The sequence below is a fragment of the Polypterus senegalus genome, chromosome 3, assembly GCF_016835505.1.
Source record: "Polypterus senegalus isolate Bchr_013 chromosome 3, ASM1683550v1, whole genome shotgun sequence".
Taxonomy (NCBI): Eukaryota; Metazoa; Chordata; class Cladistia; order Polypteriformes; family Polypteridae; genus Polypterus; species Polypterus senegalus.
In genome coordinates, this window is record NC_053156.1 from 71,084,809 (window position 1) to 71,109,323 (window position 24,515).

At 36.6% G+C, this 24,515-nt stretch overlaps 1 protein-coding gene across 8 annotated transcripts in view; it reads right to left on the reverse strand.

Moving 5' to 3' along the window:
- The window catches only part of lama2 (laminin, alpha 2), an 852,572-nt gene extending 831,326 nt beyond the window's left edge, over positions 1–21,246 (reverse strand). For 6 of the 8 annotated variants that reach the window (XM_039747479.1, XM_039747477.1, XM_039747478.1 and 3 more), the window contains exon 1: positions 21,036–21,245. In XM_039747479.1, the coding sequence (XP_039603413.1) occupies positions 21,036–21,105 (70 nt within the window). In that variant the 5' untranslated portion in view covers positions 21,106–21,245. Of the gene's footprint in view, positions 1–21,035 lie in introns of all 8 variants that reach the window. The other 2 variants (XM_039747473.1, XM_039747472.1) reach the window with 1 other exon arrangement.
- Positions 21,247–24,515: the final 3,269 nt, after the last annotated feature.

A 24,515-nucleotide genomic window follows, 5' to 3' on the forward strand; every position in this document is an offset into this window, starting at 1 on the left:
GCTGAAAGATGAAGCGTCGCCCCAGTGTGAGGTCAAGAGCGCTCTGGAGCAGGTTTTCATCCAGGATGTTTCTGTACATTGCTGCAGTCATCTTTCCCTTTATCCTGACTAGTCTCCCAGTTCCTGCCGCTGAAAAACATCCTCACAGCATGATGCTGCCACCACCATGCTTCACTGTAGGGATGGTATTGGCCTGGTGATGAGCAGTACCTGGTTTCCTCCAAATGTGACACCTGGCATTCACACCAAAGAGTTCAATCTTTGTCTCATCAGACCAGAGAATGTTGTTTCTCATGGTCTGACAGTCCTTCAGGTGCCTTTTGGCAAACTCCATGCGGGCTTCCATGTGCCTTTTACTAAGGAGTGGCTTCCGTCTGGCCACTCTACCATACAGGCCTGATTGGTGGATTGCTGCAGAAATCGTTGTCCTTCTGGAAGGTTCTCCTTTCTTGACAGAGGACCTCTGGAGCTCTGAGTGACCATCGGGTTCTTTGGTCACCTCCCTGACTAAGGCCCTTCTCCCCCGATTGCTCAGTTAAGATGGCCGGGCAGCTCTAGGAAGAGTCCTGGTGGATTCGAACTTCTTCCACTTACAGATGACAGAGGCCACTGTGCTCATTGGGACCTTCAAAGCAGCAGACATTTTTTTGTAACCTTCCCCAGATTTGTGCCTTGAGACAATCCTGTCTCGGAGGTCTACAGACAATTCCTTTGACTTCATGCTTAGTTTGTGGTCTGACATGAACTGTCAACTGTGGGACCTTATATAGACAGGTGTGTGCCTTTCCAAATCATGTCCAATCAAATGAATTTACCACAGGTAGACTCCAATTAAGCTGCAGAAACATCTAAAGGATTATCAGGGGAAACAGGATGCACCTGAGCTCAATTTTGAGCTTCATGGCAAAGGCTGTGAATACTTATGTACATGTGATTTCTGAGTTTTTTTTTATTTTTAATAAATTTGCAAAAACCTCAAGTAAACTTTTTTCACGTTGTTATTATGAGGTGTTGTGTGTAGAATTCTGAGGAAGAAAATGAATTTAATCCATTTTGGAATAAGGCTGTAACATAACAAAATGTGGAAAAAGTGATGCGCTATGAATTCTTTCCGGATGCACTGTATAACCTAAAATTCTATTAGTCTTTTTGATCATTTCTGTACACTGTCTTGATATAGAAAGTGTTGAGTCCACTATGACTGCTAGATTCTTCTCGTAAGATGTAGTTTCAGTTAAACAGTCTTTCCATTGCTTTTTTAACAGTGCTTATTTAAATCTAACATTTCTACATACTACAAGTAGTACTTTACATTCACTTAAATTAAATTTCATCTGACAAAAATCTGCCTAAGCCTGAATGTTTTGCAAGTGCCTTTCTAACATGTTTTGCTGATTCTACACTTTCTGCCTTTCCACATAGTTTGTTATTGTCTGCTAATTTGACCAGTTTATTGATTATACTCTTCCCTAGATCATTTATGTATATTAAAAAGAGCCCTTATCCACTTTCAACATCACTTTATAATATAAATTATTTTTGCAAAAAACATGGGCTTTAAAAAAAGCACACAAAATAGGCATTAAAAACAATAAAACAAATCTTGTTTAAAAAGATGTATTGAGTTTTGTGATTGTGAAATTGAATGGAAAATTAAAATGCTTTATTTTGTTCATCCAAGACTCTCTTGTAAATAACTTTTCAAACTCTGTCCTGTAAATTAAAAGGTGGCTGCCTTTTAAACTAAGCATATGCGGAGCAAACTTAGGAGACATTAAACAGTCTGCAAGTGGTTAATACTGTAATAACATTCCAGAAATGTACAAAATATTACAAAATGACAAACATATGCACGATACAATATGAAAATCATGAATGCCAATACAATGCACTAACCTGTTGCGTCAGAATGCTCATGCATTGTTTTGATTATTTGTTTAGATTTAATGTGAAATTTGAACATTAAAAATGTAAAATATTTCAGACAAATGTAGTATAAGTAATACAATGGATATTCATTTAATTAAAGTTCATACTTAGTTTTTTATTTTTTGTACTATTATTTTGTAATACAGTAATCCCTCCTCGATCGTGGGGGTTGCGTTCCAGAACCCCCCGCGATAGGTGAAAATCCGTGAAGTAGAAACCATATGTTTGTATGGTTATTCTTATATATTTTAAGCCCATAAAAACTGTCCCACACTGTTAACATTATTAGAGCCCTCTAGCCCTGAAATAACACCCTTTAGTCAAAAGTTTAAACTGTGCTCCATAACAAGACAGAGATGACAGTTCTTTCTCACAATTAAAAGAATGCAAACATATCTTCCTCTTCAAAGAATGAGTGTCAGGAGCAGAGAATGTCAGAGAGAGAGAGAGAGCGTGAGAAAAGCAACAATCAAAAAATCAAAAAACATATGCCGAAGCACCGCGATAAAGCGGCATTTTGTAGAGGAGAGTCCGTATCCTCTAGGCAAACAGCCCCTATGCTCACATGCCCTCCATCAGGCAGAGAATGTCAGATAGAGTGAGAGAGACAGAGAAAAGCAAACAATCAAGCACCGTGCGGGAAGCATATCGTATATCATTGAGGAGTTTATTTTAATACGTAATACATGCTCTGATTGGGTAGCTTCTAAGCCATCCGCCAATAGCGTCCCTTGTATGAAGTCAACTGGGTAAACAAACTGAGGAAGCATGTACCATAAATTAAAAGCCCCATTGTCCTCAGAAATCCGCAAACCAGCAAAAAATCCGTGATATATATTTAGATATGCTTACATTTAAAATCTGCGATGGAGTGAAGCCTCGAAAGTCGAAGTGCGATATAGCGAGGGATCACTGTATTAGTAAAACCACTGTTGCATGAAATTTTTCAAAGTACCATCTCAGGTGATTGCCGCAACATTTCATAGAAAACAGCAATTTATTATTATTAAAATAGTCCTCGGTTCTTGAAGAGTATAAAAATGTACTGTCAAAAAATGTAAATTGTCTCAAATAAATATGGAGAACCCCATATTAGTTATCTACTCTATATATATAAAATCCTAAGCCTAAAAGTGCAACGATTTTATGTGACGTTTTTATGTCACATTTTTTGGCACACTTTAAATCAGGCTTATTTTTAAACCTACATATATATGTTTGGTATCATTCTTTTCAGAATTTATCAAATTTTAATGTGATGTTGTTAGATTTTCAGATTCTTATTCTGTTTTTAAATTATTAACTAAAATATCAAGAAAGTTGTGGTTTTTATTTTTGATCGAGTAAACTTTCTTTCACAAGAACAAACTATTAAAAAATAAATTATCCATTCATAACACCAATGTTTGTATTTAGATGATTAAGTTAGCTGAAGGTCAAAGCACCGAAGGTGCCAGGGGGGCTTGCCCCCCTAGTTTCAATTATAAAATTATTGAGATAATTTTAGATAATGTATTTGCAGTTACTGATATAAATAACATGATTTAAACACAGTTAAAATTTCCTCCTATTTTAAGTTCTTACAAATGTGAAATGCAATTAGGGGAAACAAATCTAGCTACTGCAAGAACCTTTTTGTTTGCTGTATTTTAACTTAGAATTTTGTTTCAGTATATTAGGCTTTTGATGATCAGTACTTTTAACTTCCATTCACCACACTTGGTTTTATTTCTGGATAGCCAGCTCATGTTCTCCTATCCTCTAGCATACGTCTAGTGCCTCCCTTAGTGTATGATTATTGTCTGTCCTGTTTGATTGCACTCTGAAATGTAGGTAATCACACCAGGACTACTAGAATGCGCAGAATATCTTGAAAAAGTGTGGAATAATTAAATTATACCACTGTTGCTGTGAAAGAAGCCCATACCATGCCTGAGTGAAATCTAACTTTCAATCAAACTTTATTCATATAGCATCTATCACTGCATGCACTATCACAAGGCTCCTTAAAAAGAAGACATTACAAAGGAAATAAAGAAAAAGGTTGTGTCAGTGTGTATCTGCAAAGGGAAAAGGATCAAGGTTAGTCCAATTATGAAAATACAAAAAAAGGTTAATGGCTGTACACCCAATGAAGATCACACAGCCAAAAAATTGTATCTGTAACTTTCTAAAAAAAATTTTTCAGCATAAGAATAACCTTTACATTTTTTTTCTTTTTTTGACACTAATTTAGAGACTAACCTTGTCATTTATAGACTTGTGCAAAGAATATCCACAAATGTTTTATTTAATAATCTACTATTTGAAAAGCTGTTAAAGTAAGGGATTAGTAGATCAATACATTTTATCTTGTAGCACACAGGTTTTATAAAGAAGAACATTAAGATTGAAATAAAACGTTGCACAATTTTTTATTGCTCAGTTTGTGATTATAATGGTAGCTTAAATCTTACATGTCAGGGAACTATGCTATTGCAATCTGACTTACCAAAATCATTTTCTTTTTGAATTTTGAATATCTCTTATTAACAGTCTGAGCTATTGGGGTACCTTTATAGTAACTCCATCCATCCATCCATTTTCTAACCCGCTGAATCCGAATACAGGGTCACGGGGGACTGCTGGAGCCAATCCCAGCCAACACAGGGCACAAGGCAGGAACCAATCCTGGGCAGGGTGCCAACCCACCACAGAACACACACAAAGACACCCACACACCAAGCACACACTAGGCCCAATTTAGAATTGCCAATCCACCTAACCGGCATGTCTTTGAACTGTGGGAGGAAACCGGAGCGCCCGGAGGAAACCCACGCAGACACGGGGAGAACATGCAAACTCCACGCAGGGAGGACCCGGGAAGCGAACCCGGGTCTCCTAACTGCGAGGCAGCAGTGCTACTACTGCGCCACCGTGCCGCCCCTTTATAGTAACTCTAAACACATAATTTGTTTAATTTTTAAATTCACTTCCCATTGCAAAACTGAGTTCATCAATGGTAATTCTTTGAAACACAGAGAAATCCCTGTAATCAAAATGTAAAGGTAAGTCAAAAATGATAGCAGTGGAACATTGCACCAATTTAAGTCATCTACAAGTAAACAGATAATCTGCGATTTAGAAGGTACTAAACATCCTGCAGTAGAAGGTGTTTCACTGTAAACCTGAATTTAAAACATATACATTCTGACCCAAATCATTTTCATCATAACATATGCTAAGATTACTTCCTTTTGTAAGTCAAATCTGCAGTTTCATCCATAGGAGCACTGCCCAAATGCAATTATTTTAGCAAAGAATGATATACTGTAGAATAAGGAAATTAATACTTGATTATAGGTAAGTTGCAGTATTACATTATTGCCCACACAACCAATGGCAGATGATTAAAATTAATATGAAATCATTTTATATAACTGCAGCTTCTCTCTGCAATAATCATTTCAGTTTCAAACTAAAAATAAATCCTGTTCTAAACAGACATGTCAACCACCATTTATGTTACCAAAAGATAAATGGGACCAAAAACTTTAGTTCAGTTTAGGGGCTAAAATGAATACAATTGAAGAGATCTCTACAAATTACTTAACTTTGACTATCATATTTTCCAATCCATTGCCTAAACTACTGGCAAGGTTTAGTAATGCAGCGTTTTAGTAGCTGTTTAGCTGCCACACTGATCCAGCATCAAGAATTTAACACCTAGCCCTATATCTGTGTGAATTTGTTCAGATGTGTAACTTTGAGTGCTCTGGTTTCCTCTCAAAGAATATGTACATTGGGAAGTAAGAAAAAAAATATATTTTCGGTAACAGCTTAATACTTGTCAAAAAGTTAAAAAGGAACACATGTTTGAGGTAAAGTTCATATCCAGTTTGTGACCAGAGATAACATTTGCAAATAAAGTGATGTAAAATAAAAAACTACAAAGAATTGTTTTAGGAAAAAGAGGGAAAGATGCAATGACACCTATGAACTACAATGGCACTGGCTTGCAAAGGAATTATTTTGGCAAATATTGCTATAAAACACTCAAATATCTTAAGTTACCATATATTCTGACAATTTCCTGTAAAGACTGCAATTAAGCTGAAAAATATGGTGACACTCAGTCAAGTGGATGCATTCTCTCTTTTCTTTGTGAGTAATTTTCTTTTGAATGTAGCCTGCATTGTATTCAGTAATCCTAATTTATCATTTATTGCAGACACATTTCATGACTAATCATTTCAAAGATGTTGTAGTATTTCACATGATTCCACGTTTTCATTGAAATAAGTTCAAAGATTTTATAGTATTGCACATGATTCCACGTTTTCATTGAAATAAGTTTTTTTGTAAGAATTAGGTGTCATACTTAATTACTTCAACAGATGCAACAATAATGTGTCATACTTGCACTAAAATCCATTTACATTGTGTCTAAAATTTCAGACAAAAGTGTATTACAGTTTTTCCAGTTGCTTAAACACTATATGTTGAATAATCAGCTACTGTAGATAACCATTTACTTTAATTCAGTCTTGAAAATGATCACACTATTCTCAGAATTACCAACTATATTCCTATCATGAGTGTCTTATCACAGATTGGTTGCACCATTTGAACAAATCTTCAAAAAAAAATCCCATTGGTGAAACACTTATCACCATAAAACCAATCTGAAAACACTCTTCTCTCTAATAAAGCACAAGGTGTAAAAACTTAAGCTCAATTAGCACTTAGCTCTCCAGCTGAAAACAACATGTGTCAAATTGCTTCACACTTGATGCTAAACTACTGATTGCTTATAAATGAAGCCATGTGTGTTTTTACTGTGGTTGTTTTTGGATTAACCTAATATAATGGATAATAGACAGGGAACAAGATTAGGACAAGGACAGCAAAAAACAGTAATAATAGATTATATTCATGCAACTGTGGTTGACCATGTGCTTGTCAATGGTTTGACAATGAATGCACATCCAAATCTCAGTTGTTACACAATCACTTCCAAAGTCCGCACCTTCAGAGCCGATAAAAGGTGACGCACTTTACCTTTATGGAATTTAGCAGACTTCCGTTGAATAATTACTGGGACAGTCTCCCTGGAGCTGTACAAAAATGTTATATTGCCAGTACTGGACCGTTCCTATACAAAAATTGCACTGTACTTAAACCTTACACTGTGTTTTTTATACAATGGACATCAATTACAGCTCCCAAAGATGCATTGTGTGTGTGTCTTTTTGTGTGTGTAGAACTGAAAGGTGACCTCATAATGGGGGCACAAAACTACTCCTGTCAGATGCAAAAGAACAAGAAACAGTGAATAGCTGTGGCCAATAACATTATTCACTATCAGGAAATTCAGATTAGAGCCATAAAAGATCAGCAAACATTCCAGGGTATAAATCAAATCAGCATTTCTACTATTGACCACATACTATGTTGTAAAAACCGGAACATGAAGCAGGTATACAAAGTCCCTTTAGAAAGGAATTCGGACCAAATCAAAATCCAGTGCCTGCAATATGTACAGGTAAGATCATTGCAACCTCATATAGTATGTACAGTAGTACCCAGTCATGCTTCAGTAAAAAGCACAAAACTGATGTAATATAAATACAAAGTTCAAACTTTTTGTACAGTGTGTTTATCTCTGTTCTTTCATTGTAGAGAATTTTTGAGATTGATGCCAGTGACATGCCACATGAATACATCTTTGTTGATGAGGATGGATTTAACCTCATTAAAAGAAGGAGAGGGGGCCACAGCATTATTTGGGCAGCATGCCATTGTCAAAATACTAGGGTTGAAGGGAGGCAAAGTGACCAATGTGTACAGCCATACATGAACATGGGGTTCTCCACCACCATGCAATTTGGGGCACTTACAACACAGCAAATCTGTAAATTTCCTAGATTGCCTTTTTTGGAATGTTGAGCAATGACAACAAAATGAGACTGCAATGACACTGTAGTCACAGTACATTATGATTTGGGACAATGTCAGTTTTCAAAGAGCTGCAGTCTTACATAACTGGTTCACTGATCATTCCAGGTTTTCCCAATTTGTTCTTACCAGCATATTCCCTATTTCTCAACCTCACAGAAGAATTCTTCTCGCCATGAAGGTTGAAGGTTTATGACGGGAAACTTTATGATGCAGGGAATCTTCTGTGGGCTATCGAGGAAGGCTGTGGGGATTTAACTTTAGAGTCCATCCAAGCCTGGATGAAACACAGCTGAGCATATTTCCCTCACTGCCTTTGAAGACCAAACAACTTGTATGGCATACTTGAGGCTTTGTGTCCTGATCAAGTCCAGGACATGATGATGAATAATGTCTGTAATGGCCAGTATTTGGAAGACATTATTCATCAGCTTCATGTACATCTTCTTACAGTTTTTTTTTTTCATTTATGGACTTTACTTCCTGTAAGATTTTTTATTTTTTATTTTAGTTATACAGCATGTATAAAACTTTTCCTTTTGCTGTGTATGACTTTACATACTATTGCATTTGGAATAGTGCATTTGAGAAAAAATAAAAATTTGAAACTTGGTCTTGCACTTGGTGCATCTGTACAGTTTAATTATTGTATTTTGAGTACAGTAGAGTCTCGCTTATCTGACATAAACGGGCCGGCAGAACGTCCGATAAGCAAAAATGTTGGATAATGGGAGGTGTTAAGAAAAAGCCTATTAAACGTCAAACTATGTTATAATTTCGCACATTACGTACCTAATACAGTAGAACCTTGGTTCATGAATGTCTCTGAACACGTACAAATCGGGTTATGACCAAAAAGTTCGCCAAACTTTTGCATCTGTTCACGACAACACACTAGGTATACAAACGAGCCAGTTTCCCTTTCGGTTTGTGCGCGCCGATGATTTCCGCATGTGTTCAGTCTCTCCCTGTGCAGCAAGAGAGAAAGAGCGCGAGAGAGACACAGACAGACAGACACACACACGTGAGAGAGAAAAAGCAACGCACGAATGCGCGCGAGAGAGACACACAGGCGCACACACACACATGCGAGAGAGACACAGGCAGGTGCACGCACACACACGCGCGCTAGACACGGGCAGGCGCATGCACACACGCATGCAAACAAGATACAGCCACACGCGCACACACACACAAGTGAGAGAGACACAGGCAAGCGCACGCACACACACACAAGCGCGCGCGAGAGAGAGACACAGGCAGGTGCGCGCATGCACATACACGTGCGAGAGAGACACAGGCGCGCACACACACGCCAGAGAGGGCTGGCCACATAATCCACTGTAATGATGTTTTACAACAAAACAGAAAAATTTTACTGAAAAAAAGAACTTAACAACAAAAAATAGACTACGCTCACGCTCGCAACTTGCAGTTCTTGTTGCCGATTGATGCGTTTTTTGTTTTTTTTGTGGCGGGACGTCAGATTATACAGAATGTTGGATAAGCAAAGGTTGGATAAGTGAGACTCTACTGTACTATCAATGGAAACCTTTAAGTCTGAAATGTATGATTCCCAGTTGTATCAAGCTTTTAGTGTTCTGAATAGTCTCTTGTGGTTGTGTGTGAGGTCATTTCTGCTGGCTTGTGTGTGTCATCTGAGTGAAATGTTTGCTTTAAGTGACAGAGTGAATGACTTTGAGTTGACTGTTTGCATTTTGACTGGAAGTCTGGGATTTGTGTAGATGAGTGAGATGTTATGATATTGTGTTTAAACTTGTAAGAGAATGAGGGCACTTTCACTGAAATGAGTTTAAGCAGTTGGGGAAAACTGTAGCATTAACCTAGCTAAGCATGTCAAAATAATTATTAGATTGATCTACAAACATACAGCACTTTAATGAGCTAAATCACAAGAAGTGTTTTCATATTTCAGTTTTTTTTTATTATTTAATCTTAAAAAACATTGCTTCAAGATATTTAGCTAATTTCAGATTTATTTTAGTAGAACACTCACTCAACAGAACATGTATCCATGGTTTACATGTGAGTCTGACAAAACCAGCTCTAAAAAGGGTGGTCTCATTAATTTGCATAAGATGTACAATTAAGTGATAAGAATGCTCTGTTATTTAAAAAAAAAAAAAAAAAACACTTTCTTAAACTTTACATCTCTATCAGCAAAAAGAGCTATGGAAATTCTTTTTAAATTACTGCCACATATTAGCACTCGTTTTGCTGGTGCCTAATCATTTATAATACACTTTCTAATTTGTTAACATGCAAGTTATTAATGCTTGTCATGCTGATTAGAGACAAGAGCTAATCTTCATGAAAGATATAACTGTACTAAAGATTTGCATATTTATCATTTTACAACAACTTCCATCCCTCTTTTCTAATAGCATGAATACATTTACAATTCAACAATTAAAATTGTCCATTGCATCTTTTGCACTTCACTCTTATGACAGTCTGAGACTATCAATATTGTAAAAAGGAAAAACATTAAAAATGTATTATTCCCCTCCTTCATACACGTTTCGGACTCCTATGTTCAGATTCTGCTTTAACTCCAATATAGATATGGCAGTCATTTCAGTTTTGTTTAAGCATCATAAGAATGCATGCACAATTGACAGGCTACTTTTACTTGTATTAAAGAATTAATACAAGTATTAAAGAAATGTATTGTATTAAAGAATGCAAACATTGAACTCACTGCTAAATACTCAGCCATAATCTGCACACTGTCACTACTATGTACCAGTTCATCTTGACCAAACTTATTTAAGTAACTTTAAAGTGATCTCCGAAAATATTTGTATCCTTTTCCAAATAACTGATCCTGTCCCCACACTTTCCACCTCCTCTACTTTATTATTTTAAGTTGCTGAGAAATTATTGATCACATAATCTGTTGCTGTCTTTGGCAAGTACTACATCAGATAAGCTTCACGGGTTAAGTGAACACCTGGTGGATCAAAAAATGAAAGCCCAAATTTAAAAAATATAAGCTGGGAAGAGATTTAAAAAGCCAAGTGTTACTGTTTATTTGGTTTTATTCAAAGGGCTATGCAGGTAAATATTTATTTAAGCTAAATCCACAATATACTAGGTACAGACAGCAAACATAACTCAGGCACCTGTACTGCAGGAATAAATATATAAATGTATAGATAGGGAGAACAGAAATAAGAACAGTTTAAAGTGTGAACAAATGTGCAATTCTAAGCGACATTTCATAGTTATTGACAATCTTTTTTTGTTTCATCGAACAGCTTTTCAGTTTCCCCAGCAATAAGCCAAAGGTTGGTAGAAATGCAGTTATTTTAAAAATAGCCACAATTTATAACTGCATTTCTGCTATACTCCTTTGCTCTGATGTGATATACCATATGATCCCAATCTAAGGGACTCTGGTTTTCTTGTATGTTCTGCATTATTGAACACTTGCCTCCTTCAAAAAATGTGTGTTAGAGTTAGGGTTAGGGTGAGTTATACCACTGTGAATAATATCCAGAAGATGCTGTCTTTACTGGATGCTGGCTTTGTGAGGCAAAAGTGTAAATCACTGCTCCTCTCTACTACCCCAATAAATAAATGAAAAACGTATATCTTTTGTTATAAACCACTTCATGGCATTCTAACTTTAATCACTACAGCCTATTTGATACATTTTACTGTAAATCTGTGCGTTCGCCAGTTTCTGCGTTCTTCCGCTACATAAATCCCGGTCAGCGTGAAAAGTAACGCTCGTCCATGCGCCTGCTGTCCCACCCCAACTCCTCCCAGAATTACGCCTCTTTGAATATGCAAATCAATATAAATAGCCCTTAAGCTCAGTGTTCTGTGAAAAGGCAATGGGAAAAGCAAGAGGGAAAATGGAAGGATTTCAGCAAATACCAAGTGGAGGCAAAGAAAAACGCACTATTTGCTGGTTTAAACAGTTGTATAAACAACAAAAGGAAGTTGATCAAGTGACATAGCGTGTCAGAAAAACACGAAAGCTCAAGTGCACAAAGTCACACAGTGCCCGAAATAAAAAAAGAAGTTGTCAGATATCAAAGTCGCCGTGAAAAGGCGAGTCGTAGCCCACCGCCTGAGTGTCATGTGAAAGATTACTAGGGTACAGAGAAGAAAAAATAGGCACACAGTGAGGAAAAAGCGCGAAATGTCAACTTTAATCTTGAAATTTCCACTTTAATCACGTAGTTTATTTTGTCATTAAAGCAGAACATCATAAACTTCATCTTAAAATCGTTTAACTAGCTTCTCAAATCACATCATAATTAAAGTAGCACGTTAAATGCTTTGTTTTGTATTTGATCTTCTATGTGCTTTATGTGTGTGAATTACTACGTGCTTCCAGGCTTTCTCTTCCACTGACAGGACAGAGAATCCATTACATTCGTAATATTACATCTCTCTGAATAACTAAAATACTGAGAGGTATACGTGATATAATTTTCATGATGACAGGAGTTAAAGCACGTTGTTAAACATGGGAACACGGTGGCCCAGTAATTCTGCGTGACCTTCGATGAAATAATTTATTGCAGCAGTAACCATGGGTGGCTCTAGGCTTGCGGCGGCCCTGGGCAGAGAAAGAATCAGTGGCCCCTTCGCCCGCCAATGTCAATATGGTATCTTATGCACGGCAGATGGCCACGTCCATTGCAGACAATGCATAGCCTCCTCGTGCTCATGACACAAGCGTTTAACTTTTGCCGAAATTTGCCACTGCATTTTTAGCTGTGTCGTTATTTTCTCTTTCTGTTTTATATTCAGTATATATTGGCGTGGTGGCCCTGTGCTGGTGCAGTTTTCACATGCCTAAGGCCGCCCCTGCAGTACTGTCTCTTTCAAATGTACTAACCTCCAATTCCTGTCCTTCTTTTTCTTTCTCCAAATACCCAATCGCCACACAATCAGCTATGTAATAGATGTTAAGCTGCCTGTAAGCTTAGAACACCAATTCTTCAAAACTTTTAAGGAACATTGAAATATCTTCGTAGTACATGTTTAATTATTCTATCCTTCACGCCAGTCCCAGTGAAGCATACAGTGCGAGGCATGATTATCGCATGAACAATCCGTGAGCAGAGTGCCAGATCCTTGTTAGCGTAGCAACACCGTGTCCTTTAATATATAGATAATATAGAATATTAATATAAATATTAATATAATACAGATTATTTAAATGAAGTTAAAGTTTTATCTGTATAATATAATAAACACATTTTGCTGCATTTCATCTTAAAAATGATATCGTCATCATATGTAAATACACTCTTTATAAAGTGGCTCAGGTTGTGCAATATTATAACTGTTGTGCAAGTATACAGTGAGGTGATTGTACTTAAAGTACAAACAGTTCTACAAGGAGCACTTGACTGAGGGCATTTTAGAGCTCTTGGGATGAAACTCTTTCTGAACCGTGGGGTCCTTACAGGAAAGGTTTGAAGCGTTTGCCATTTGAGAAGCAGTTCAAATAGGAAGCATGGCTGAGGCAGTGTGTGCTTGATGCTGTATACTGATAATTCTCTTTCCGATCAGCTTATTCCGAGTGGTGCAGTGAGAGTAATATGGAAAAAGATGATCCGCTGTGGCAACATCCTAACGGGAGCAGCTGAAAGAAGAAGAAGAAGGTGCAGTGAGAGTAACAACGCTAAAGCAGCTATGGTATTTGGAATAGTTTGACCATTCTGTGGACCATTATACTGTTACTGGTTAATTACAATCAGATGCATTAAACTAATAAACAATATGTGGTTAATTTCAGTGTATTTATAAAGCCACATCAGGAAAAGAAAGGAACAGTAGTACTGTTTTGACGCTGGGTGCCACAAGTCTGCAAAACCGAGCAGAGAACTTGCGTACGACAGGGTTTGAGGTACCGTGGAAATGTGAGTGGCTTTACACCAAGTTTAGGTTTTATACATAGTGATTTGAACATGGAAATGTTCGCACCATTTATACATGAGGCCCCTGGAGATTTACTGTTGAATGTTGTACATGTCTGTCCAAGTTTAGCCACCCGATTTGGGACATCACTGTTAGAAAGAATTCTGAAGTGCATTCGGAAGGTGTGTTGTGTAGGAATGATGGATTTGTTGTTTTTGAAGTACGCTTTGAATTCAAAAGCATGGTGTGCACCGGACCAAAACATGTTGCCGACTGAAAACTACAAGGGATCACCTATCAAAGAACCCCCACCCCAAACCACTAGGTTGCCTCTACCTCGCCTTGAGAAATGTGGTACTTAATTTTGGCTTAACCTGTATATACTTTACAGTGGATGGAATCTTAAACGTTAATGAAACAACAACTAACAATATCATTTACTTCAGTTTATACAGTTACAAGCTTAAAAACTTAAACTTAGGTTCCTGGCATCCCTCCACTTCTGCCTAGCAACCAAATGAAAATGCAACAAGCAATAAGTTTGAAATGAAAATAATTTGTTTTACTACATAGATTTCACATATAACAAGTAGTTAATAGCAATACTAGACGTGAAAATAGCTCTTCAAAATTTATCAAAGAACCTGTCATCAGCTATTTACGCATGCATATAACCAACCACTTAGGTTTGCTGCTTCAAGTCATTCTGAAGTCTCTGAAGCTGACTGACTGTGTAGTGCAACAATTTTAACATTTTTCCAAAATGAAATTACACCCCATTGGAAAAATTAATTCATTTAACTTGGTACTTTAAATCTCCTAAACTTGGTCAATTCATTTCATCAGACTAATTCAACTTACTACACAATCTAAAACAGGTTCACATTTTGCATAAGTATACGACAGCTGAGAAATACTTTTTTGATTTCTTCTATATTCTGTCCTTGAAATGATGAAAAACTGTTTTTTAAAGTCTTGAAATATGCTAAAAAACATATAAAAAGAGTAAATAAAAACATTTTAATGAAATTTATTATATCAACATATGGTGAATTAACTTAGGATCACATACAGGTACAAATGTAAAGAGTTCTGGATATGGACATATGTTGAATATGGACTTTCCAATTTCTGTCTTCTATAGGTTTCTTTGATAATGTTGTTTTAGAAATTATCACTAATTTAACATTACTTCAGCTGCACAGAGTAGTTGGCATGTGTAACTAATTTCAGGACAAAAAAAAAACAACTAATGTGAATTTTTTCTTTCAAAAACACAATATGTTCAGTGTCATCTGTCAAGAATATTGTTAGTCTGCAAGAGGCATTTTGAAACAGTCTACTTTAACTATTAATTATTTTGCAATAATTAAGGAAAGATACAGTGCACACTGCTGGGCACCCAGAATCCTCTCTCTTCAGTTTAGTTTGATATGGAAGCAGTATGTACATACTTTTTCTACACACGGCTTCTATATGTTGTTTTATTTTTTGTTGTGTAAAAATGATAAAGTAAAATTTGTCATAGTGTATGTTGTTTGTTACCTGTTATTAGATGGGGGCTAGATGCTCATTAGTTATACAGTATATCCTGAAACAATAAAAAAATGTGCATTTTTCTGTTATGAGGAAACTATGGTCCTAGCGTAAGTATTTTGGCAGAGTTATACATCTGTTTTAGCCCTTTGAAAAAATAAAGCTTTTGCACTGAGGTATTGCAACATGTGCATTTTTACCCAATTAGGTCCAGGTTGAACACTTTCTGATAACCTTATCTTTAAAAAGTCCTTAATTTACAGCTTAGATCACAGCAAGGTAAAAGCCACATTTAGTTTTCTGTGCATTCTTTAATGCCTTGAATGTCACCAGAAGCAAGGGAAATGGCCATTAGTATGCTTCAAGTGGGCATATCATGTGCCAGTATTGCCAGATACTACAGATTGAACTGTTCCATTGTGTCCTAACTCCAGGCAAGGTTTCAACAAAATGGCAGGAACAATGACTAGGATCTAGTCTACCTAGACTAACCACAACACAACAGGACTGACACAGTAAACTAATCCATCAGAGAGACTATTTCAGATCTCCTACCTATACTACTACTGAAACTTCTAGGAGATTCAATATCCAAACCAAGACAGGCTCCAAACTGCTAGTACTGGAAGAAGGAGACCTGTTAGAGAAGAAAAAGTAAGCCAAAGTAATACTTAACAAAAGGAGGTCTTGCAATCTATAACATCTTGTAAAATGTGATTCAGATTCTCCAATAGAAAGTGAATGAATGAAATTTTCATATATCTGTTCATTTAGGCTTAAAAACATAACAGCATGAAAAAGGCAGGATGGCTTGTTCTGAATTCACCCATCCTGAGTTGGTTTGTCATGTGGTGGGTGCTGCAATGCGCTGTATCAGCGTGTGCTCCTAACATTCTCCTCCTTCTATTGTAATTAAAGCAGAGATGAGAGGAGAGTTTATCCTACTCCTAACAGACCTTGGCAAACAGTAAATTGTAAGTTCTACGATCTAGGACTTTTAATTTTGCACAAAGTGAATCTGCTCACACCGTACATGACCTGACTCTATAGCAGGACAATGTCAAACCTCACATGGCTGCTATGGTCACAACTGTCCTGAGTAACAAATGCTCCCTGGTGTACAGGTGCTACATCCCTCTCCCGACAATGACCTTGTGGGGCACCAATGGACTATGGGCCACCTTATACTATGCCTTATTGTATATATGTCTAACATGAGAGAAGAAGAAGAAGAAATGTATTGTTTTATATTTAGTTCAAAATCCATCACATTAATACAAGCTGAATACTGTATAACACAGTAACTTATTGAAAGTGAAAAGTTTAGATTAAGCTTTTGGCAATACCAGTACCTTTTGATGTTAAATTTTATAGGTGAGGATTACTGTGTTACCTTTAATTGGCTTCTCTGCACTTTTTTAAAGTGGTGTCTCACAATTGTTTAAAGGATATTTACAATGTGTATTTTGTACTCAAATGTTCTTTTTTTGATTTTAAAGCCTTCCATTACAGTCACAGCTGCAAGCTTTATTTCACCCTGTATAGGCCAGTAGGGATTTGCATTAGCCAGGAATTAGCTGGAACGTTAGTATTGTAGTTCTTTGGCTGGTTATTACTGAAAATGCTGCTTTATTTTCCATCACATTTTTGAAACCTATTTCTTCTTGGTCAGGGTCACATGTGGGTCTCAGCCTATCCTTATGGTAATACATGCAAATCAGAAATCATCCCTGAATGGTAGTTTAGTCCATCACATAACACATTTTAGAAAAAGCATAACTCACAGTGGGCTAATTTAAGCTGATCAAATTAACAATGATAAGCGTACATTATTCATAAGAAGTATTATTCTTGATTTAAGCATCATAGAAATAGCTATGCTTCTGTTCGATATTCCATATAATGGCAAACAAATATTAACATGGGTTAACATGGGTGAATTCAAATAAACTATAATTAGTACTCCTTACTTATCCCATCTTAATTGAAAATTTCTTCTATTTTTTTTATTGTAAATACACTTTTCTAATATACATCCTAAAATGATGTCATAAAAGTGAAATGGTGTTATGTGATTTTTTTTAATCATTTTAATTTTTTAAACTCTTTGTCCTCACCATGGCTTCTTTAAATACTGCCATTTTGTCCTTACAATCTTTAATATCTTTTATCATTTACAATAAAATAGTGCTCCCTATGAATGACCCTGACAAGTACTTCATCATCCAATTTTGATATATTTTAATCAATGGTGGAACAGTAGTATAGTTTTTAATACTGCAACTCTGCAGTTCAAATTATGTGATGTTTTCACGTTGCTCACAGTCGTTGCATGTTTTTTTCCCACATACTCCTTTACCTTCACACTTTCTAAACAATTCAGTATCTCTGGGAAACAATGCTGGCAACATTGGGCAAAAGACAGGAACCAGCCTTGAACATGCCAGTCCATCACAGGGCCTCTACAAGCATTGTGAAAACAATGTCAAGTCACCAATTAAGCTGACATGCATGTATTTGTTGGTGTGAGAGAAAACTGGCAAATTCATGGAGACATGTGAAAGAGGTACATATAACCTTCATACTCAGAATGTCCATAGAAACTGAAATTAGGATACTGGATCTGTGAGGTAGCAGTACTGACCACTGTACCAAAGTTCCACCCTTGTAATGACATGCATGCTGCATTAACTGTTGACTCTAAATTGCCCCTATTAGGTTAAATGACCGAGTGAACCTAAAATGAACTGGAATTCCATTCAAATTTGATTTCATGATGATGCCAAGATAGTCTCCAGTTTCACATGACTCTAAGCTTGATAAGCAGAGTCAAAAATGTTGAGATGATATATTTCCTTTAAATGCTGTTGTTTTACATTAATGTTATGAAGAAAACTTTAGTCTCACCCTTATTCATGCTTTGTTATTTTTTATGATTATTCTGAGTTAGATTTAATTAGGATATCTACCTCAGTGGTCTACAAAGCTTTGCATGCTTTTTAAAATTAAAATGTCAAAAAGTCTGACAATTTACAGAAAAATTAAAACCAGAAATCATCAGAGAAAAATAAAAAAAAGGTTCACCCCTTTGTGATTTTAAGCTAAGTTTTTCTCAGATACAATACACCATCTTAATGATTCACACAATCTGGTGATGGATTACCTGCTTTAATCTATGAAGATAAATTCCAGGCTATGGGAGTAAATGTGAAAAAGATTTAAGGGCAATTATACAGGACACAAGGACTTGAGAAAGAAGAGAAAAACAATTAGATAGAATAAAGACTGATTGACTAATTACTGTTTATCATAAGTGTTAGACATTCAAATTGCACCAAGAATGTAAGGAAATGCAGTAAGTTAATGGTATTTATCTTTCTAGGTTTAAAATCACAGAATTGGCAGAATAAACAGTGTTAAAAGCAAGCAATGTCATTTGCAGAAACTCCAGTCTCTCTTGTTGGAGATGATTTTTGAACATGCACTGCAGGAAGCTTCCACTTATTGCCATTGAAAAAAAATAGAAGTCAGCAAGAGCCTCAGCATAATACTCTGCATGTTTCTGAAACTGGCATAAAATGTTTCTCTGTAATTTAAATTCTCTAGGTAAATCTTTCAAGCAGAGACATGTGCATGAATGGCACAGCTCAAGTTTGTGGTGTATGGGAGAGAAATAACACTGTAGCACACTTCATAATGTAATGTCCGTTATTAATTTAAAATTTTAACATGTGTTGAGGGCACTCCTACCAATGCTTGAAAGACTCTTTGTCTTTATTAGCCTATGTTCCATCTCAAATGGTCTGAAGGTATATTAAATCACACAAAACGGGTATTTTTCAGCAGTTCATCTTCATTAATGAGTCAGAAAATGATCTATGCCACCATCTACAAGTTACATACTACTCAATATATTTCTAAGACAAGCATTAATCTCCACACAAGATCACTATCACAGACAGCTGCCCTGTCAACAAAGCAGCACACACCACCATACGAGACATTTATTTCTTCAAGTCATGGACTGCCAACTATAATTGTAAATTAATTGGCTTTTCAGCTGGCTGCACTGGCATTAAGAAACTTATATTTTGAAAGAAACTACTCTTTTCACCCTGGTGTTTTCTTACCTTGAATAATCTACTCATAGTACACTGCTCAGGAACATTTTTTACAGTTTTTTGTTATTTTCTTTAACCATGCTCTTCAACAATCTCATTAACAATAGTGTGAATAAACAAATTCACGTTGAATATGTTGTGTAAAATAGACTGAAAGGAAATATAAAAATGATTGTTTTGCCTTTTATCCAGTTGAGCAATTATGTGTACCACTACATATAATATTATATTACTTATCTGTACCATTGAATCTGCTGTGCAAGCATTATTTATACATATACATTGTAAACATCCATGAAACAGTTAAAGCTTTGTGGTCTACCCATGTAATAAAGGAGGAATCCAACATAAGAAAGACATCCCCATAGATGATCATTGTGAAAATTATTTTGACAAACATTTCTACAATTTGTTAACAAAGTTTAAAATAAGACTACATTTTGGGCATCACTTTTTACATCTTTTCATTGTCTCTCGATTCAGATAAAGCCCAGGATGCCACAGCTAACTATTTCAACCTGTATAAAATTCGTCTGGGGCAGCTGTTTCGAAGGACTGTAAGGCATTTTTAAAGGTTGCTTTGCTCATTTTGTGGGAATATTCTCTTAACCTTGAGATAATATATATATATATATATATATATATATATATATATATATATATATATATATATATATATATATGTGTGTGTGTGTGTGTGTGTGTGTGTGTGTGTGTGTGAACAGGGCTAGCAAATTAAGCATTTCCTGAATGAAGAACTCTGTAATTCAAGAAACTGGTCCGTTGTTATGCCGCTATATAGGCATACATTTCTCCTTTTAAATGATGTTTCTTAAAGTATCCAGTACATGCTTTGGTTCTTGCCACAATATGTATAAACACATTGTATAGGATACCGCACTTCAAGTTTTTTTTTTTCCAAGACTGTTACAGGACACTCTCACAAGGAAGATACTGAAATATTCTTTAGATTACTTTTTAGGATGGACGAGATTAAAATAATTCTACAAAAAAGATGCGTGATTGCAGATACAAACAAACAAACACAAGAAAACTAGCCAAACCTGAAATGTTTATTTAAAGCTGTATTGTTATGGTATGTACAACTCTAATAATTTTACTACAGCCCTGAATGATGTGTCTCATTAGATATTTCATACTTTTAAAAATATACATACGCAAATGAATATGCATTTTGCCATTACTGGTTAATGCGTGTATTGATTTCTTTCCCATACTAACCAGATGCTCTTTAAATGTGCTGCCTTCAAGTTTTCAGACCAAACATTTTTGTAGAATGATAGAAAGAATGCTGGAATTACTACATACGAAAAATGGGAGAGATAAAAGAAAAAGAACTTTTAGAACACTTTTTTTCTCTTGAGGCGGCGGTTCGCACAGCCCGCCCATTGTAGCCCATCGCGTGCTGCTGATGTCCACGCCAGGTGCTCCTACCTTTAAGATGAGCACGTAATGCGGCGGGCCGGCTGCGCTTACAGCTACTGTGATGGGATGGGACGGCGCGGCTCTGCGGTCGTGGCGCCGTTTCGCACCACTTCACTCAATAGTAATGCAGCCCAGCGCTTCCCAAAAGTTTCCACTCACCTCTTTGCGGTGCGCAGCTGCCTCCCCACAGAGCCGCGATTAATGTCAAAGCCAGGAGCAGGGATTTCATTCTGGATATTGCCGTTTCATGGACAGTTTCTCCTACTTTGCGCTGCACCGAGACTGTGGGGGATGTCAGACAAGTAGCGGCTACAACTTCGAACTTCTTGCAGCCGCGCTCCGCCCGCCCAGACTTCACGAAGTGCGTTCAAGTTGCCACCCATATGCTTCCAGCCCAGTCTGGGTTCCGTTCGCTGGTATTACTTTTTATTGCTCTACTTGTAATCACAGGAAACCTTCATGGATGAAAGCAAAAACGTTTCTGTGGGGAATTAATTTTTCTTTAAACGTCTAATCTGAGGTAATAATCTAATAGCAGCAATTTGGCACGATTTATTTATGAATTTACATGCCAATCAATGCTGTGATTTTGTTGCAAAAAAAAACACATTTATTTTATTTAACTATTAGGTGAGTTAGTTGTTGCTGCCCAGGTGAGGAAGTAATAAGGTGCAACAGTAAATGGCACTTAGAAATGATATAGAACGAAATTTATTATACTTAATTAAAAAAAAAAAACACTACCCACATTGCTAGGATTAGAAAGCTTGTGTTTTACGTTCTGATGCAAAGAGCTGGGTGGAGTGGAGCTTTGTTCACATATCGCAAAAATTGTCTATGGTGGGAAATATCAATTCCGTGACTTATAAAAATAAAGCTGTTGGGAAAGAATGGATAGGTAAACAGAGTTTGTGCTTTATAAATACAAAAATATTTTTTTCTACTGGATATGGCAAAGTTGGGGCAATACTTCTTAATGGCTATGTTGACTCTTCCAATTTATTGGGCTAAAATAGAGCTGTTGATGTCCAGTTCCTTTGCTTTACAGTACACTTCAGAAATCATTTGCAGTATCAGGTACCACTGTGGTCCTTGTGGTTAGACATGCCACTACATTGCTCCAAGACCAATGGTTTGTTTTCCATTTCAGTAACAATCTGTGTGGGGCTTGCCATTCTACCAGTAAACATAGATTTTCCAAGTTTTAGCTGTTTATTCCTAAATCCCAAAGATGTAAACATCAAACAGACAACACTTGTATTTCCAAGAAGAAAAAAAACAGAAGATCAGAAGCTGTCGGAGGTAAAACAGAAGCAGATCTCATATCTGACCACCACCTCTTGGTTGCAAAGTTGAAACTCAGACTGAAAAAGAAGTGGTTGACATCAGAATCAACAAGGAAAATAGTCAGCGTTAACCTATTAAGATACATGCAGACCTAATAAAAATTCAAATTGCTTCTTAGCAATACGGTCAAAATGCTAGAAGAACTTCACAAGTAAGAGGACATAAACAGCAAATTTCAGAAAGTTAAAAGACACTGATCTTAACCTGTCAAGAGGTACTAATACTAAAAAGAACCAGTAGAAGGAATGGAATTCACCTCAAACATTAAACAAGATCAAGGGTAAGGAGGCAGAAGAAAGCAGAAGTGAAAAACAATAGGAATATAGCTGGAAAGGAAAAAGTCAAGAAAGCATATACAGAGTAGTAAAGAGGAGAGTAAAAGCTGATTAGAATAAATATAGCACGCAGTCTAGCAGAAGAAGACGAAGAATAAGCAGTGGAATAACAACATCAGAAAGCTGCACAGCACCACCAAGAAACTGTACTGCAAGTACAGCAAGCCTGAGAGGGTAGTTAAGGATAAGGACGGAAAAGCCAATATGGGAATAGAGCAGCAGCTGAAAACTTCAAAAATCTGTTTAACAGATCTTCACCTTTGAACTCATCTAACATTATTTCTGCTGTGCTGACCTGCCTGTAAACTGCAATAACCCTATCAGAGTACTGGAAAACAGAAAAGTTTCTAAAGAATAGTAAATCAAGCTTTCTTGTAAGGCTGGGAAACCAGAGGAGAGATTCTGTACCCTCTCTTTCAGAAAATCTAGGAAGAAGAGTGAGTACCAACACACTAGAAAGGAGGCTACTTTATGAAGATCCGAAAGAAGAAAGATCTCAGCAACTGTGTCAACTAGTGGGAAATCACACTTTTGTCAGTTACAGAAAAAGTCTCCTTTAGGTTTGCTGCAGAGGGCGAAGGATGCTGCAAACAATAAACTATAAGATGAACAAGCAGGCTACTCACACGAACAGATCATGGATTGACCAAACAGCCACACTGCTCATCATAATCAAGCAGTTACTTGACTGAAACTCTTCCCTGTATATCATCTTTGTTGTTTATGAATACGCTTTTGACAGTACAGTATAGACAGAGCAACCCTGTGGAGAATCCTGCACTATTATGGAGTGCCAGGCAAGATAGGCAGACTGATCAAAAACTCATACAAACAAATGTACTTTTGCAGAGTCATACATTGTGGATAGCTCATCAGTGGTCCTCAACAGGAGTCAGACAAACATGTCCAATGTTCCCTTTCCTTTTCATTCTGGTCATATACTGGAAAATAAAGGCATCCACCACACTGAAAAGGAATGGGGCCCAGTGGGCTCCATGGAAACACCTACATGACCTGGACTTCACTAATGATATAGCCCTCCTGTCTATACCAACAAACAGACAAACAAAGATTTTAAAAAATCAGTCCATGCAAACATATTACCATACAATATCCTCAACGTACACAAAGATGAAACTAAAGTCCTTAAAGTCAACTCAACTTGTGTCAGTCCAGTCTCTCTCAAGTAAAGTCTACTTGAGGAGGTAAAACTCTTCACCTAACTGGGTAGTGTCAGACAGGGTGGCATTGATGCAGACATGAAAGCAAGGATCAGCAAAGCTACAACAGGGAAGTCTTCATCAAGCTCAAGAATAATTGGATCTCTAAGAAACTATCACAGTGCACTTCAATGTAAAGTCATTTCTTTTGTATGGGGTAACGGTTAGTCATCGGTAATACTGATTTATAAAAGAGAACACATAGATAACCAGTGGAAGACAACTTAAGGAAAAGAAGATATGGATGGATAGGGTACATGCTCTGAAACCCAAATACCAACATGACTAGGCAAGCACTACTGTAGAATTCTCAGGGAAAGCAGAAGAGAGGCTAGCCAAAAACACTTGGCAATGCAAATTTTAGCTGACACACTAATATGCTTCAGCCGTGTGAAACAGGTTTAAAATGGAAGGATGGATATTTTTTTCAGAGTAGGCAATATACTCCAAGTATCCAGCAAGCAAAAAGTGTGTAAAAATCAGTTGGTGCTCAAAATTTGAAATATTATATTACAAATTGGAAACCTTTGAATGACATAGTTGCTGCAAAGATGTTTACACTTCAAATGTTATAATTTTGCATTATTTTTGAGTGAAGTGGGGCAGTGGTTAATAATGCATTCTCACAAATGTAGGACCCTAGGTTTAAATTTGACATCTTGATAATACTGTATGAAGTATCCCTGTTTTCTTCTTGTCGTGTAGTAAGAAGGGATACATTGAGTGTGTTTGCAAAG